Source organism: Mauremys reevesii, linkage group 10 (genome assembly GCF_016161935.1).
Source record: "Mauremys reevesii isolate NIE-2019 linkage group 10, ASM1616193v1, whole genome shotgun sequence".
NCBI classification, from domain to species: domain Eukaryota; kingdom Metazoa; phylum Chordata; order Testudines; family Geoemydidae; genus Mauremys; species Mauremys reevesii.
The window spans coordinates 51428403-51443412 of NC_052632.1; the positions used below are offsets into that span (position 1 = coordinate 51428403).

The 15010-nt window shown below is 46.5% G+C and overlaps 1 protein-coding gene across 12 annotated transcripts in view; it reads right to left on the minus strand.

Moving 5' to 3' along the window:
• The window catches only part of DNAAF8 (dynein axonemal assembly factor 8), a 150203-nt gene that overhangs the window by 58227 nt on the left and 76966 nt on the right, over positions 1–15010 (minus strand). For all 12 annotated transcript variants that reach the window (XM_039492529.1, XM_039492528.1, XM_039492531.1 and 9 more), the window contains 4 exons: positions 11708–11824; positions 7907–8051; positions 4346–4661; positions 1882–1988 (listed from right to left, as the gene is read on the minus strand). In XM_039492529.1, coding sequence (XP_039348463.1) covers positions 1882–1988; positions 4346–4661; positions 7907–8051; positions 11708–11824 — 685 coding nt within the window. The remainder of the gene's footprint in view (positions 1–1881; positions 1989–4345; positions 4662–7906; positions 8052–11707; positions 11825–15010) is intronic.

Genomic DNA, 15010 nt, shown 5'->3' on the forward strand with positions numbered 1-15010 from the left:
GGAGAGGGGAACCTGGGAAGGGAAAGGAGCAATGCCAGAGCCAGTTAATAGTAGCTGCTCCCTGTGCATCTTTCCAGATGACTGGTTGGCCACCTAGTCCCTGGCCCTAGAAAGGCCAGGAACATGCATGTGGGGTTGTTTGAATCATTTAACTGCACTACCTATGTGATTATACCCCAGGCTGTGAAGAGGACAGGCAGATGGTCTGTAGCTAGGTAGACATGCAATTCAAGGACACTATTAACCCCCATAGAACTGTTCCTTCACTAAGTAGACCCCAAGAATAAAGGGTTTCCTGTTTTAGAGTCCCTCAGGCATGGTCTAGGAGGCCTGTTGTGACAACTGGACCTACAAAGTGTATCCCTATGAGCTCAAATGTAAAAAGTATGTGAAAGTTCATAAGATGTTACTATAACCATGAAAAATAGATCAAGTTGTTTACAATCCTGAATGTTGTAACAAGTGCAAGAGAACCAGACAAAGAAGCTGGATTAGACTAAACCAAAAAGTCCATGTTGATATAATCCAAGGACTGTTTAAATTATGCTTTGTAAAAATAGAAGATGTGGAACCAGAAGTTAATAGCCCAAAATTGGTGTAACAGATATTAGGCTTAATGGGTGGATAAAATAATGAGGGGGATGAATTATGATGCCTACTTTCCCCCTTTCTGGGTTTTTTAAAAAGAGATTTTGAAAGAAGACATGTTCAGATCAGATCAGTTCAGCTCTCCCTCTCATATCCCATCCCACTTTGCATCCCAGCTCATCCCCAAAAATGCCAGCACTTCAGTTCATTTTGGCTCATCTAAAGGATTTTCTTCCTGAGAGGAAGGCCGGCTGGCCGTAATCTTGTTCAAGGAACTTTGTTTTCAAGCACGTAAGATCCTTCATTGTTTCCCCTTCCCTTGTGTTTTTCTGCTCCCCTCCCCCTTTCTTTCCTTCTATCCTATCTCTCACTCTCTTGGCTTTTAATCAAATCCTGAAGCCAACTATGCTGTATTCATCCAAGCCTGCCTTGTCTAAGAAGAAATGTTCTGATTAGATGACGTCACTGACCACATCGTAAACCAGGATCCAAGCGTCAGGTGTTGTGGTCGACTTGCCAGCCAAAACCATACTCTCATAACTAACCAGCAGTCCAGTGTTCCAAAAACACCAACAGGAGCTATATCTCACTCATCTTTTCTATTCTGTCTCTCCTCCACCATGGGTCTGTCTGCTAGTTAAGAACAGGAAAAGTAAATGACCTGGACACATCAGGACTGAGAGTAAAAAAACCCTCATTTTCACCAAAGAAAGGCTGTTCCAAAATAAGAGACACTGATATTTTACCTCCAAAAGAAGAAAGAATTTAAAGGTTTTGACTAAGATTGTTTTGCATAATCATTCAACCAAAGTTCCAATCTAAATGCCTGTTTTGATATCTTGTTCTTTCTAATCAATCAATACATTTTTAATTTGAATGAATGCTTTTGGGTGTTTGCCAAGTAACCAAGTAAAACCAAAGCCTCTGTTTAAAATAACCTGAACCTTCCTATCATTGTTTAATGTTGGAGAGTGAAAGAGTTTATAAACACGTTAACTCTTTAGGCCTTGAGACAATATCCGTACAACAGCGTCTAATAGCTACTCACATGGAGCAGACAGGGAAGGCCATGACATTCTACTGTTGCTTCACATTGGGCAAGAAGCACTACATGTTTCACAAACTAATTCCTGACTCTTGTCCCCCTGGCCAGGACCCAGCATTGAGGAGTGTAATGGGAGCAGGACAATAGGAACATGTGGGGCAGGAGTAAGATAACCAATAACACCCTCTGCTATGGCGAAGGAGCTTGAAACACATGTGAAACCTAAAGGTTTGCTCCTTAGAAATGACCTTTGGTGGTCGAGACCAGTGTTGCCGGAGGTCTGGACAGTGCCATGTCCTGGAGATCGGCCCTCTCTTGGTCAGCATTTGCTCTATTAGATGAAGGACTCTGAGGTCTAAGGAAAAACAACAGAAAGAGTGAAAGCTGTTAAAATTAGACCCAGACATTGGCACTTATCAGCTTTACCCACTAACCCCAAGGAGATGGAGGCTGCTTTCGTAAAACTGCTTTACTGCCACTTCAATCCCCTGTCTGTGACATCAGAGCATAGGCCACCTTAAGGGGTCTTGGGTTTGTACACAGACTGGATGTTTTTCTACATTGCAGCTTCTCTCTCCAGCTCTCACTGTTCAATTAAAAGTGGCTAATGCAATGCGGTCAGTTTGGCACGAAAATTTAGGAACTGAAACATGTCGGGCCATATCTCAAATGTTCTTCCCATTCCGTGATATTTCAAACCTGCTACTCACTGGTGAATATTTAATCAGACTGTAATTGGGGAAAAGCGCATTGAAAGCGGTTATAAAGTAGGCCTGGCAGTGATGCCCAAGGGCAGTGAAATATCCAATATTCCTTCATTCCAGAAGGGAACAAATTATAGCAGGGTGAACCCAAACTGTGGTTTCAAAAGCCAAGGGACTGACAAAAATGCAAACTGTAATCTGGGAATCACATGGCCAGGCTTGCTAAGCACAGACTGCTAATGCAAGCCTGCCTGCCTACCCCCTTCCCTTGAGATGTCTTGAATCCACAGGAGGAGGACAGTAAGAGCTGTTGGTTTTCCTAAGGAACTGAGCTTGGAGATGGAGTTTATACTCTTCCCAGCTAAGCCCTGCTATTGGACCAAATTCTTAGCATTGTTTCGCTGTGTTACACTAAAGTAACAGGGTTCCCTATTGTTAAAGGGATGAAGGACCCCAATAAAAAAAACAAACTTTGTCAAAGGGAATTTTGTTAAGTCTTAAAGCCAGGCAACATTAATTCAATTCAGTGTTAAAGATCATGCAGAGATAAACTCTGCCAAATAACATTATGGGAGAAATCAACCCTCAAGGAGCAAGGGAATTAACTCAGAGTGGCTGCGATTTGCCTCAATGCAAAGAGGCAGCACTAGGCCCATGTTCTGTCTAATCCCCATCCTGGTGCCACAGCGATAGCTCTACTTTCACAGTTTCAGAATGGATCTTTCAGGGCTTACATGAGACTTCTGGAATCAGGTGAATCTCAGCACAGTGTAGCTCAGCAGGGTAACATTAAAAGGAGCCAGCTCATCCCTTGTATGGAGAAACCCAGGAAAGCGGCTGAAGGATGGGTGAGTTTCACATCCTAGCTGCTTGCTCTGTTGGTGGCTGCTCTGTGCCCCACTTCCCAAGGGACAATCAGAGGGATGTAGCTTCAAGAGGCCATTGTGGAGATAGGGGACATGCTCTGCTTCCCACCCCAGGACTGACTCATGGTCATGATGTACCTAGCATGTCCTGCCATTTGAACACACAGGACTGAAACTGCTTCCTCACCTTGGGCTGTTTGTGTCTGAGACTTTGTCAGGGAATGTGCAGGACAGGGAGGGAAGTAGACATTTCAGGCTGGGAAACTGTATCCATCCTCATCAAGAGCAAAGCTGCAGAGATCACTGCGTGCTCAAGGAGGGTGCAATGGCTGCAATCTCAACATTTTCTCCTCCCCCCTGCAGCAGCAGATATTATTTTGTGGAGGACTGGAGAGCAGGTTTCTCAGGGAGCAGAGCAGGACCCATTATCCTTTTTCTGTTCCAAACCACCCCGCCAAATTGCCTTCCCTTTCAGCAACTCTATTCTGCTAGGTAACAGATTGCAAGCTAACATCAGTGTTATACACAAACTGAGCAGGAGAGGGTGTTTAAAGAACACCCTCATGCGCATGCAAACACCTGATCTGAACTGGCCAAGGAACTTGGAGTCCTGAGATCTCTACTAAGCTTGTGTGGTCCCAGTGCCACGTGGCACACTGTTGCTACACCATCAGGATAGGTGCATTGAATCTAAGGCTGAATCCCTTTTGGAGTGGCCCTATTCTCCAGGGTAGAGTTTCTAGTGGGCCTCCTCTCACAATGTTTCCACCATCTCAAATACGTCCCGGTCCCACTATCATGCATCTCCTCACACTAATCACCAAGGCTAAAGGCCTTCTCAGCCCCTCCGTTCTCATACACTCTTGTCAGTTGCAGAGAACGCAGCATGGTGAGAGAAGGAACACACCAGTTTTGCAAACACTAATAGTAACACATTTTAAAATGCAGAAATAGACTAGTGCTCCCAACGAGCACTGCCTCTAGCTGGGCCCCTCTGCTGAGGACTGCACTGAAAAGACTGACAAACTGCTAATCCCCTGGGGACCCTTCAGTGGTGCAAGTCCTGTACCCCCCCCCCCACCCCGACTCCCACCCCCACTAGAATCACAGGATCTCAGAAATGGGCAGTATGGGATTGTCACCTTGATTTGTTATATTTGCAGGCAGGATTCTGGACACCAACATGAAGCACCTCGTCACAGCATGCTCTCCCTCCGAACAAGAGGCACAGCTCCCTGTGCACACGGCTGTCTGTGTGGGGCAGGTAGGCTAGGGGCTCGGCTTGGCTCCTGCAGTAGATGGCATTGATGGAGCCGCAGTCTGTCATGCTGGCCAGCTGTGGATCCGAGGGCCCTATGATATCTTGTAAGGTGCTACGTGCTTTTGGCCCTCTCAAGCCTAAAGCCAGCACAGGTGGAGCCTTGCCAGCCTCTGGAGCATAAGCAGAAGGCAGCTTGTCTGTGAAAGATAAACACGTGTGACTAATGCATGGAATCACCCTTTCCAGGCTCATTCATTCCACTCAAGGTCTCTTCTCAGTTCATTACTCAGCCTAGATGACTGACAGTTTATCAGTGCTGCCTCTAGCTCCCCTTCCACATTTGCCAGGCTAACAGCTGTTTCTCATTGGGTCTCTGCTCACCTCTGGAGGCTCTTGCTTTGGCACTGCTGATTACACTGGGAGATCAGAGCTGCGATCTCTTCCCCTTCACAGGCAGGGTCTGGGTGCCTTGCAAATAACACACGAAAACCCAGGTTCTCCCACTGGTCTGCAGCTCAGGGAGGGAGGAGAGAGGCGAGGAATGACCCTGAAGCAGCAGAAGGAGCTGGGGTCCCTCTGTGGCCTGGTCCCCACTCCTGCTGAGCCCTCCACACAAACATGCCTAATTAGGGCTGGCTCCATGCGGTTTGCAGAGCCAGGGGGCATTACTGCGGCAGCAGGCTCCTGTCAAATCCCAAGGGCCAGATCCTCAGCTAGTGCAAATTGGAACAGCTCCATTTAAGTCACTGATAATTTTCGCCAGTTGGGGATCTGCCCTGATAATTTTCCCAATGGAAACCATCATAGTAGTTAATGCTGCTAAGTCTGCATGACCACATACTGGAGATTCTGCACAGATATGCCAGGCTGAGTGAGTGGCTCTCACTGAAAACCATTGAGCCCAAAAGTTCACACTTCACTCAGAGAGGGTTAGTGGGGTTGGAGGATGGGAGAGCATTTGGGCCAGGGGACCAGGTTGTTTCCTGCTCCTTTCCTTAGCAATAGAAGAACTGACGAGGGGACCCCAACTGGGAAACGTGAAAGCTTTGCCAAAACTCCATGCAAACTGTTTACTCTCCCTAGTCAGGATCTGTGCTGTGTGGGGAAGGAATGACAAGGAATGACGTTTAAAAAAATACTTGACCATCACTTCTTTCTTTCCCTACTCTGGGTTCCCTTATTTCTCACCACAGAGGAAGACCCACAGGAGAGCTCTCTCTTGCACTCTGTGGCAAATCCCTCTCCAAGCTCACAGTCTCACAGATGGCTGGAGATCACTAGGCGTGGGCAGGAATGGAATCCACTTTGCTTCTCCACTGAACCCACTGCCGCCATTGGACAAGGAGGGGCTGGATACCACCTCCTCAGCACTGGGGTTTAGGTGCATCTAGAGTCAATGTGTGAGGCCAGAAGGGAGCACCATATCATGTAGTCTGACCTCCTGCATGTCACCAGCCACTAAATCTCACCCAGTTACCCTGTTTTGCATCCAATGAACTGGATTAGATTAAAGTATTATAGCCCTCTGGAGACTAAACTATTACAATCACAGAACCATAGGATTAGAAGGGGACTACAAGGGTCATCTAGTCTAACTCCCTACCAAGATGCAGAATTTGTTGTGTGCCACATGCAGAGAATAGGAGGGATTGAGGTGCACCAGTGTCCAAGGGCCCTGTAATGGCAGGGAATTGAGTTGGTGAGATATACCCAGATGAACCTAGCAAGCAACTTGTGCCCCAGGCTGCAGAGGAAGGCAAAAAACTCCAAGGTCATTGCCAATATGACCTGGGGAAAAAATCCTTCCCAACCTGAAATTCAGGATCAGTTTGACCCTGAGCATGTGAACAAGATCCACCAGCCAGGCATCTAAGAAAGAGAATTCTCGGTACCATCTCAGGGACTGGCCACCCTGGCCAGTGTCCCATCTCCAGCCATGGCCATCACTTATGCTGCTGAGGAAGGAAAAAAATAAAAACAAACCCAGAACACATTTTGGGGAAAAAATTCCTTCCTGACCCTTGCAGGAGACTGGCTGAAATCCTGAAGCATGAGATTTAGGAACTGATTACATGAATTCATGCAGATGAAATGGAATTGTGACCTCAGGCACTATAGAGCATGTAAATAAAGGAGGAAGTGGCTGAAAATACTGTAAACCAGAAATATATTAGTATTTTTTCACGGTTCAAGCAAAGTTTCAGACCTGTGTTGTGGATCTCAACTGAAATACATTCTCCCTCCATACATAGAGCACCTCCATAGCATGCGCAGAGAGCAAAGCATTGGGGGCAGATCTGCTGTATGGATCAGAAAGCAGAGCTCTGCTCATCTTCTGTTATTGATTGATGATTTTATGGCTTTCTGATTCACTTACAAAGCTCTCCATTCACTTGTACCAACATATTACATACCTACTGCTGAGACAACGGAAAAAACAATCACAATTATGAGCCAGTCCAGATCCACTGTTTTCAAATGTGACAAGGCAGCAGGGAGACTGCAGAATTTTTCTCAGTGATTGAGCAGGTCTAGACTGAATTTCCACCGAGCTGAAAAGAACACATGTTTCTCTCCCTCTCAGTCTGCCAATATCCCAGCCCAAGAGAAACAGAGTATGAGTATGTGATCTGATGTTACACACAGGACTTCTAGGAGAGCTAGCCTGTACAGAGGCAATCCCAGAACTTTGCAGTTATGTGATGGCTTCCATTCTAGGATCTTGAAGAGCTTAATATATAATTAAGATCACTTGCTCCCTGGGAGGTGAGTTTTATTATGCCTGATTTACTAATGGGGAAACTGAGGCACTGAGCAGCTACGGCTGATATTTACAAACATGGGTGCCTAATGCTATGGATTTAGGGCCAGATCCTCAAAAGTATTTATTCCCCAACATCCCATTGAATTCAGTCAGAATTAGGCACCTAAATACCTTTCAGGATCTGAGCCCAAGTGTCTAACTGCAGGCATCCATGTTTGGCTTTACCATTGGTGCCTCATTTTCTCTTCAGTGCCCTCCGAAGTTAAAAGATGTGGCAGAAGCCACTTGGCAAACCATGACATTCTGGATGGTGGGTCACCGTACAGAGCAGTTGGAGAAAGGTCAGCAGCCCCAGATTTTGCAGTTTCCTGCCTCAGAGAGAAAAGTTGGGGCTGCCATCTACAGAGAAATAAAGGCCAAAGAGAACTGCAGTGTGGTGACATGAAGAGTATCAGGGAGTAAAAAATAGAGGAAATGGCAAAAATTTGCCAAAACTTAACACCGGGGACAGATAGAAGGAGACAGGGTATAATCTGACTCCAAAGGAGAAAAGAAAGGCTTGATTGTGGTCATGCTCATATCCCCCTTGAAGTTCTCTTCCTTTTCATCAGGGATGTGCAAGTCTGTGAGCCGCTACAGTTAAACGGGTGCAACTTTTGTATGTAGATGAGGCCTTACCTGTGCTAGCGAGCAGCTCGCTGTGCTGGGGATAGAGCAGGCGGAGCCCACAGATATCCAAACCAGAGCTGAGGATCAGCTGCAACATGTGATGGACAGCCAAAGGAGTTCGGAGTAGGGTTTCAAACAGCAACGCCACAGCAACCTGAACAGTCAGGTAAAGAGTGCAATGGAGGAAAGGGTCAAATAGCTTCAAACGCTCTTAGTAACAATGGTGAGATTTCTCTCTAGAGCAGTGATACTCAGACCTCAGTGGTTCAGGAGGCAAAATAGCGATCAACATTACCCAAAAGAGCCACAGTACTATGAATTCACTGTTTAATTTACTATAGTACTATACATTCATATTTAAACAGTATGATGGGGAAATATTTAGGGTTTTTATATACACCTCTACCCCGATATAATGTGACCCATATAACACAAATTCGGATATAACGCGGTAAAGCAGTGCTCCGGGGGGCGGGGGGCCTGCGCACTCTGCGGATCAAAGCAAGTTCTATATGATGCGGTTTCACCTATAACACGGTAAGATTTTTTGGCTCCCAAGGACAGCGTTATATCGGGGTAGAGGTGTATATATAATTCTTATAAACTACAGTTGGTTAATGACATCGTAAAAGCATCCTGATTAACCAATCTAAGTTATTAACCAAGAATGAAATCACACAGTGTTTTAATATCATGTGCTGCAAAGAGCTGCAGGAGACACATCAAAGAGCCACTTGCAGCTCGTGAGCTTCAGTCTGAGTATCACTGCTCTAGGGAGAACCAGCCATTCACATCAATTGTACAGTGATATCTCTTCTCTTCTTCTCCTCTTCAATAATCCCCATGCCTTAGGTTATGTCCACATACTTACGGTGGAGCACAGAGTACAGGAACCTACGTGTGTAGATACACACAGCAGTGAATGGCTCTGGCAATGGGGAAAGGCTCTGGTAGCAAGGAGCTGCTTGAGTCTTTCCCTGCTGCCTTCCCCTACCAGTCCCTCTTCTTGCTGCCAGAGCTTTTCACTGCAGCAAGGAAAGTCTCTGGCAGGGGGGAGGCAGTGGAGAAAGGCTTTGGCAGGGGGGAGGCAGCGCTGCCCCCACTGCCTCTCCCCTGCCAGAGCCTTTCACTGTAGTGGGGAAAGGCTCCAGCAGCCAGGAAGAGGTGGGACACTAGACAGCTCAAAATACCAGTGTAGATGTTGGAGGCATGTAGAGAGCCATGTAGAGTACAGACCCTGGGGGTTCAGGTGGGTAATCTTGCCTCTACTCTACTTACCTAAGCCATTCTATTTACACCCATGTTAGCAGTGTCTATACTCTACATGCTGCTGTAAGTGTAGATGGACCTTTACTTACATGGTAAAATCTTTGGGGCAGAGACTGTCTCTTTGTTCTGTATTTGTCCAGCACCTAGCACAATAGGTCCCTTCAGCACTGACATCATCAGAAATATTAATAACTAATTAATAACATAATGCTTTCTGTGATCTGAACTACTGTACTTTGTCTTGTATTATGTAGCGGGGTGATCACCCTGCTTCGGCCCTAGAAGGATAAAAGCAGCCCCTGGAGAGGGCTGCAGCAGGGTAAGAGGGATTAAGAACGGCTGGGGAAGCTGAGTAGGTAGCTGACGAGAGCTGTGGCTGGCTTAATGAGGGCCCAGCTGGCCCTTATGAGAGGGCTGTGGGCCAGAAGCCAAGAGATTCTCTCTCTGTAGATGTTGAGAGGGATTGGCCTTGCTGCTGGGAGCTGAGCAGGGTACCTAAAGTGGAGCAGGGCTGGGGAAAGGCCAGAGGAGCTGGGGAGCTCTGGCCTGGAAAACCCCTAGCTGCAGGCCTTGTTAAAGGCCAAGAAGGTACTGGGGTTGCAATGGAGCAGCCCAAGGGTAGGCGGAGACAGCAGGTCCAAACCCTCCTTGCCAATGATAAGTGGCAATTATATTGCAGTCTTCCCCAGTGAGTGGAGGCTAGATGGTGACTAGCTGTAGCCCAAAATTGAGGCAAGGTGGGTATAGGGGGTTGGGCGTTCCCGGGGAGGGGAGACCCAGCGAGACTGAAGGATATTGCAGGGGGCAGAACCCTGAGAGAAGGGGCACCGGGGCCCGGGAGGGACACTGGGGCCAGCAGCAAGTGAGACACCGGCCTGCAGAGGGCGCTCCTGAGTGGACAGAGCTAATTCCCAGGACGACCAGCAGGAGGTGCCACCAGTGAGTCATCACCCCATTACAATTAGGTTGTAGATTCTTTGGAGGCAACAAATGAAATGTATCTAATGCATTGTTTACCTTTTCAGTATTAAAGAAATATTTTCAAATAATATCAGACTAGATGGCAGACTTCCTATATTTTTAGAAATTATAAAATCAACACTAGAAGAGAATTCAAAAACAGATACACCAGGTATCCTGTAATATATCTATATTTTAAAATCCTGTTTTCTAGATTAATCCCATTCAGTCCATCTTTAGATAAGCAGTACTGAAAAACATCCAGCCTTGTACTGAATATACACATCTGTGTTTCTGAACAGGAAAGAAAATCATTCTGAATCCTTGTCCTTTTTTTTTTGTTCCAGTTCTGTATTTCACTCTCCCATAAGGGGAAATTTCTTGTTTCAAGGAGCACATACCTTAAAGGTAAGAATCTGGGTTTTTCCTGAAATTCAGGGACACTGAAAGGTCTGGCTTGCAGCTGCATAGCATGGCTATACCAGCCTAGAGTTTGTTCATGGTTCCCCCTTCTGTACGGAGGAGCTTTATTGCTCCAGTGAATGCCAATTTAATTGATTGTTACCAGACACCTTAAATGAAGTGTTACCAAATGCTGTTCCCTCATAAACCCATGACAAATCTTACAACATTATGATAAATGAAGTTATAAATCTACCTCAGTAATAAAAAAAAGTAGACAACTAGACAAAAAAGTTCTGTTTTCCCTACTGATTTCGTTATAATTCCCCTGATATTAACCCATTGCTCAGACTGGCTAATGAGTTTTCCTTTCACCTCCTGCCCTATAAAACCTCTAGCAAAGACCTTCTAAGCAAGGAAGTAAGTTACTCCTTAGATTGGGTGAAAATGTGAGTAACTGAACAACTTTGTTTAAAGCAGGGGAAGCTTCAAAAGTCATCCCGTTTTGTCCTTTTCCCCTCTCAAGGTGTATCCTATTCACAGTCTCATACCATGAAGACCTCTTTCCAGCACAAAAGCAGCTCCCTCTAGAAGCTCAACGGGGTTACTCCTGAACCAGCCACAAGAGTTGTTCTAGAGAGAGATAAGTCAATCCCTGATCCTAAGTGCCCATTTGTGGACATCAAGCACCTTGCAGGATCAAGCCAGACATGTGGAATCAAAATCATTCTAAGCAGCTTGTCCATCCAGCTGGAAGAAAGTCAAAACAGCAGCATCTTTAGATCAAGTTCAGGATGAAGCTTTAAAGCCTCCCCAAATGAATCAGACTTATTCAACTTTTTATTGTACAAGTTCTAAAAGCCAGGCAAGGTCAATGGCAAATCAGTTTGCAGTCAAGCTGGTTTGGGTTTTCAAAATGCGTCTGCCACTGCAGATATGCACCTGGCTGGCAGCGATTTCTCCAGCCCAGACATTTCAGAGTTTAATCTTTTCAGGCTCGGGGCAACAGGCACAAGAAAAATGATGACACCAAAGGCTAGGCTGACACATTTAGATCTGAGTGAGAAATGTTTAAAGTTTGATTATTCGTACCAATCACATGAATTCAAACATTTCATGCCAGTTTTGATCATCCCTCAGAAACCCACTTCATTCTGCAAGTCACAAAGGAGCTCTTACCTCAGTGTCTATATCTGCACTGGCCCCAATGTCACTACTGTTAGGGAAGTATTTTTCATCAGTCTCTACTGTCTGCCAGTAGAATCCAGCTGGCATTGCAAATGCTTTCTCCACTGCCTGAAATGCAAAAAAGACAGCTCTTATTTGTGAATTATCTTGATCCTTCAAAGTCAGGAACTGAAAAAGACAGCGTGTTTAATGCAAAGGCTAGAGATCAGAAAAAGTGACAAAGGATTATACTCATTAGTCCAATATCATGGCATTTTTTGTTCTATCTGTCCCATTAGGTGCAATAAAGACTACTTGAAATGCCATCCAAGCGCACAGATCTGTTACAATTGGTATCTTGGGAGAATGAACATAATTAGGGACCAACCCAGCTACCATTCCATTTGCACACCACCCACTGACTTCAGTGGGTGTTACGAGCAATGGGGGATGGCAGGATCAGGCCTATATATAAGCCTGCAAGATGCTGAGCACTTCTGTGCCTTGCCTGTCAGTGAGGGTTCTGAACATCTCACTGGAAAGGGCTATATGATGAGTGGAATTTGATTAGCCGTTGAACATTGCAACCAGGTTAGGAATCAGCCAGTTGTTACAAGAATGAAACCAGAGTCAGTTCATCAAAGCAAATCAAACACACCACATTTCTGGAGGTCCTGTTATTTCAGATACAGTCACTACTCAAGCAGATGAGACTGGCCTTTAGCCCCACATCGCAGCACCCTGGAGGCATTTCATTACCCAGCATAAACTACACATCTGACTTTGTATGATTATGTATGCATTTTCTGTGCAGCAAACCAAGCAAATTGCAAGAGTGCAGTTTGAGCCTTATGTTTAAGGACGTGCCAGCCACTTCCCAGTCATAACAATTTGTTCTGGCTTGAAGATTAGCATGCAAGGATACAGCCCAAGAATTAATGTATCTACAGAACACGGAGGGAACTCTTATTGGCCAAGTTCTGGTTAATGGGACAAATTCTGCTCTCAGTTATACCAGTGTAAATCTAGAGTCACTCCAGGAATATCAGTGGAATTACTTGGGATTTACACAGAGCAGAATTTAGCCCTCTGACTGGGAAAAAAAATCAATTCTAAGCCAGACCTTCAGCTGGTGTAAATCAGTGTGGCTCCATCGACTTTTGTTGAACAACTCAAGTTTACACCAGCCGTGAATTTGACCCTAGAGTTTAAGAGGTCTTTTTAGCTCAGATGCCATCAGAATGTATTGTGGCAAAGTACCAGCTTCTCCTCAGCTGGCTCAGTCTCTTTTTGCCTTGGAGACACAGGCTTGAGGAAAGCAAAGTCCTTCCAGGTCGTGCAGGGTCTGGCTGATCCTTCCCTCAGTCAGTCCCTTGTGCTGGTTTTCTCCCCTTCTGGGGACAGAGTGCAGTCTTCCTTGCTGGAAGGGTTCAGAGTCCTGCTGCACCTACTTGCTGGCAGCTTCTCTGCTTCTCTCACTCTCCCCCCTGCTTCCATGCCAGGGAGGGTTTAAAAAGGTCTCCAGCAATTGGGACCAGCTGAACCTAATTAGTTCCCTGGTAACCCCTGTTCCAACTGAACCTTATTTCTCCATGGCTCTCTCTCCTCAATGGATAGGGAGAGGCCTTTTAACCCCTCTGGGACTAATTACTACCCCTCCCTTTGTAGCCATTTGTCCTGGGTTTGGCACAGTATTCCATGGAAAAGAAATGGAATTTCACAAAGGCCTCATTAACATTTTTATTATAGATAGAGCCTGGGCTAATTACACAAAAAACTGGCCATTCTGGCCTACACAGCACATATAACACAGTTTATTTGTGTAAGCACGAGAGATATTCTGCTCTGTTGGACAAATAATATGGACTTTATGTCTTTCTATAAATGTTTAGAAACAACAACAACAACCAAAAGCGATTCATTTAAGTAATGTTAAAACTCCACTGACACCTCCTGGCTCTGTGTTGCTGCAGCAATTTGTTTTAGTTTTATTATTAATGATTATTATTTATTAATTATTAACAGTATAAGAGTCATTTGCATGGAAACAGAATTTTGAGGTCAGCTGGTGTCAACAGGCAGAACTCCATAGGGGCAAATCCCAGCTGCTATAAATTGGCATGGCTCTGTTGAAGTCAATGATTCTACCTCAATTTACACCAATGGAGGACCTGTCCTGTTGTTTCTGCAGCTCACTGAGTACCAGCTGCTGCCTGGAGTGGCGCCGCTATGGCGCGTGTTATATACCCCAGCCGGCCCGTCCGCTCCTCAGTTCCTTCTTGCCGGCTACTCCGACAGTGGGGAAGGAGGGCGGGTCTGGAATGGATAGGAGCAACACATCTCGAAGAACAACAGTTACTACGGTGAGTAACCGTCTTTTCTTCTTCGAGTGATTGCTCCTATGCATTCCAGTTAGGTGAATCCCAAGCCTTACCTAGGCGGTGGGGTCGGAGTGAGACGTGGCGGAGTGTAGTACCGCGGAGCCGAAGGCTGCGTCGTCTCGAGACTGTTGCACCAACGTGTAGTGAGAGGCGAAGGTGTGGACCGAAGACCAGGTGGCCGCTCAACAGATGTCCTGGATTGGAACATTGGCCAGGAAGGTGGCCGACGAGGCGTGCGCCCTCGTCGAGTGTGCAGTGAGGCGGCTTGGCGGCTCGCGAGCAAGCTCATAGCAGGTCCGGATACACGCAGTGACCCAGGAGGAAATCCGCTGGGAGGATATCGGCTCGCCTTTCATGCGGTCAGCAACCGCTACGAACAGCTGAGGCGAATGCCGGAAGGGCTTAGTCCGCTTGATGTAGAAAGTGAGCGCCCTGCGGACGTCGAGTGTATGCAGCTGTTGCTCCCGAGGCGAGGCATGTGGCTTCGGGAAGAACACCGGGAGGAAGATCTCCTGGTTGAGATGGAAAGCTGACACTACCTTCGGGAGGAAGGCCGGATGAGGGCGAAGCTGCACCTTGTCCCCATGGAAGACGGTGTATGGCGGGCTAACCGTCAGAGCGCGGAGCTCAGAAACTCGTCTCGCTGATGTAATGGCGACGAGGAAGGCCGTCTTCCAGGAGAGGTAGAGCAGGGAGCACGTGGTTAAGGGCTCGAACGGAGGACCCATCAGCTTGGCCAGCACGAGGTTCAAATCCCAGGTCGGGGCAGGAAGCCGCACCGGCGGGTACAAGCGGTCCAGGCCTTTGAGGAAGCGGGAAACCATCTGGTTAGAGAAGATGGACCGACCTTCCACGGATGGACGAAAGGCGGACACTGCTGCCAGGTGAACTCTCAAGGAGGAGACCGCAAGACCTTGCTCCTTAAGGTACCAAA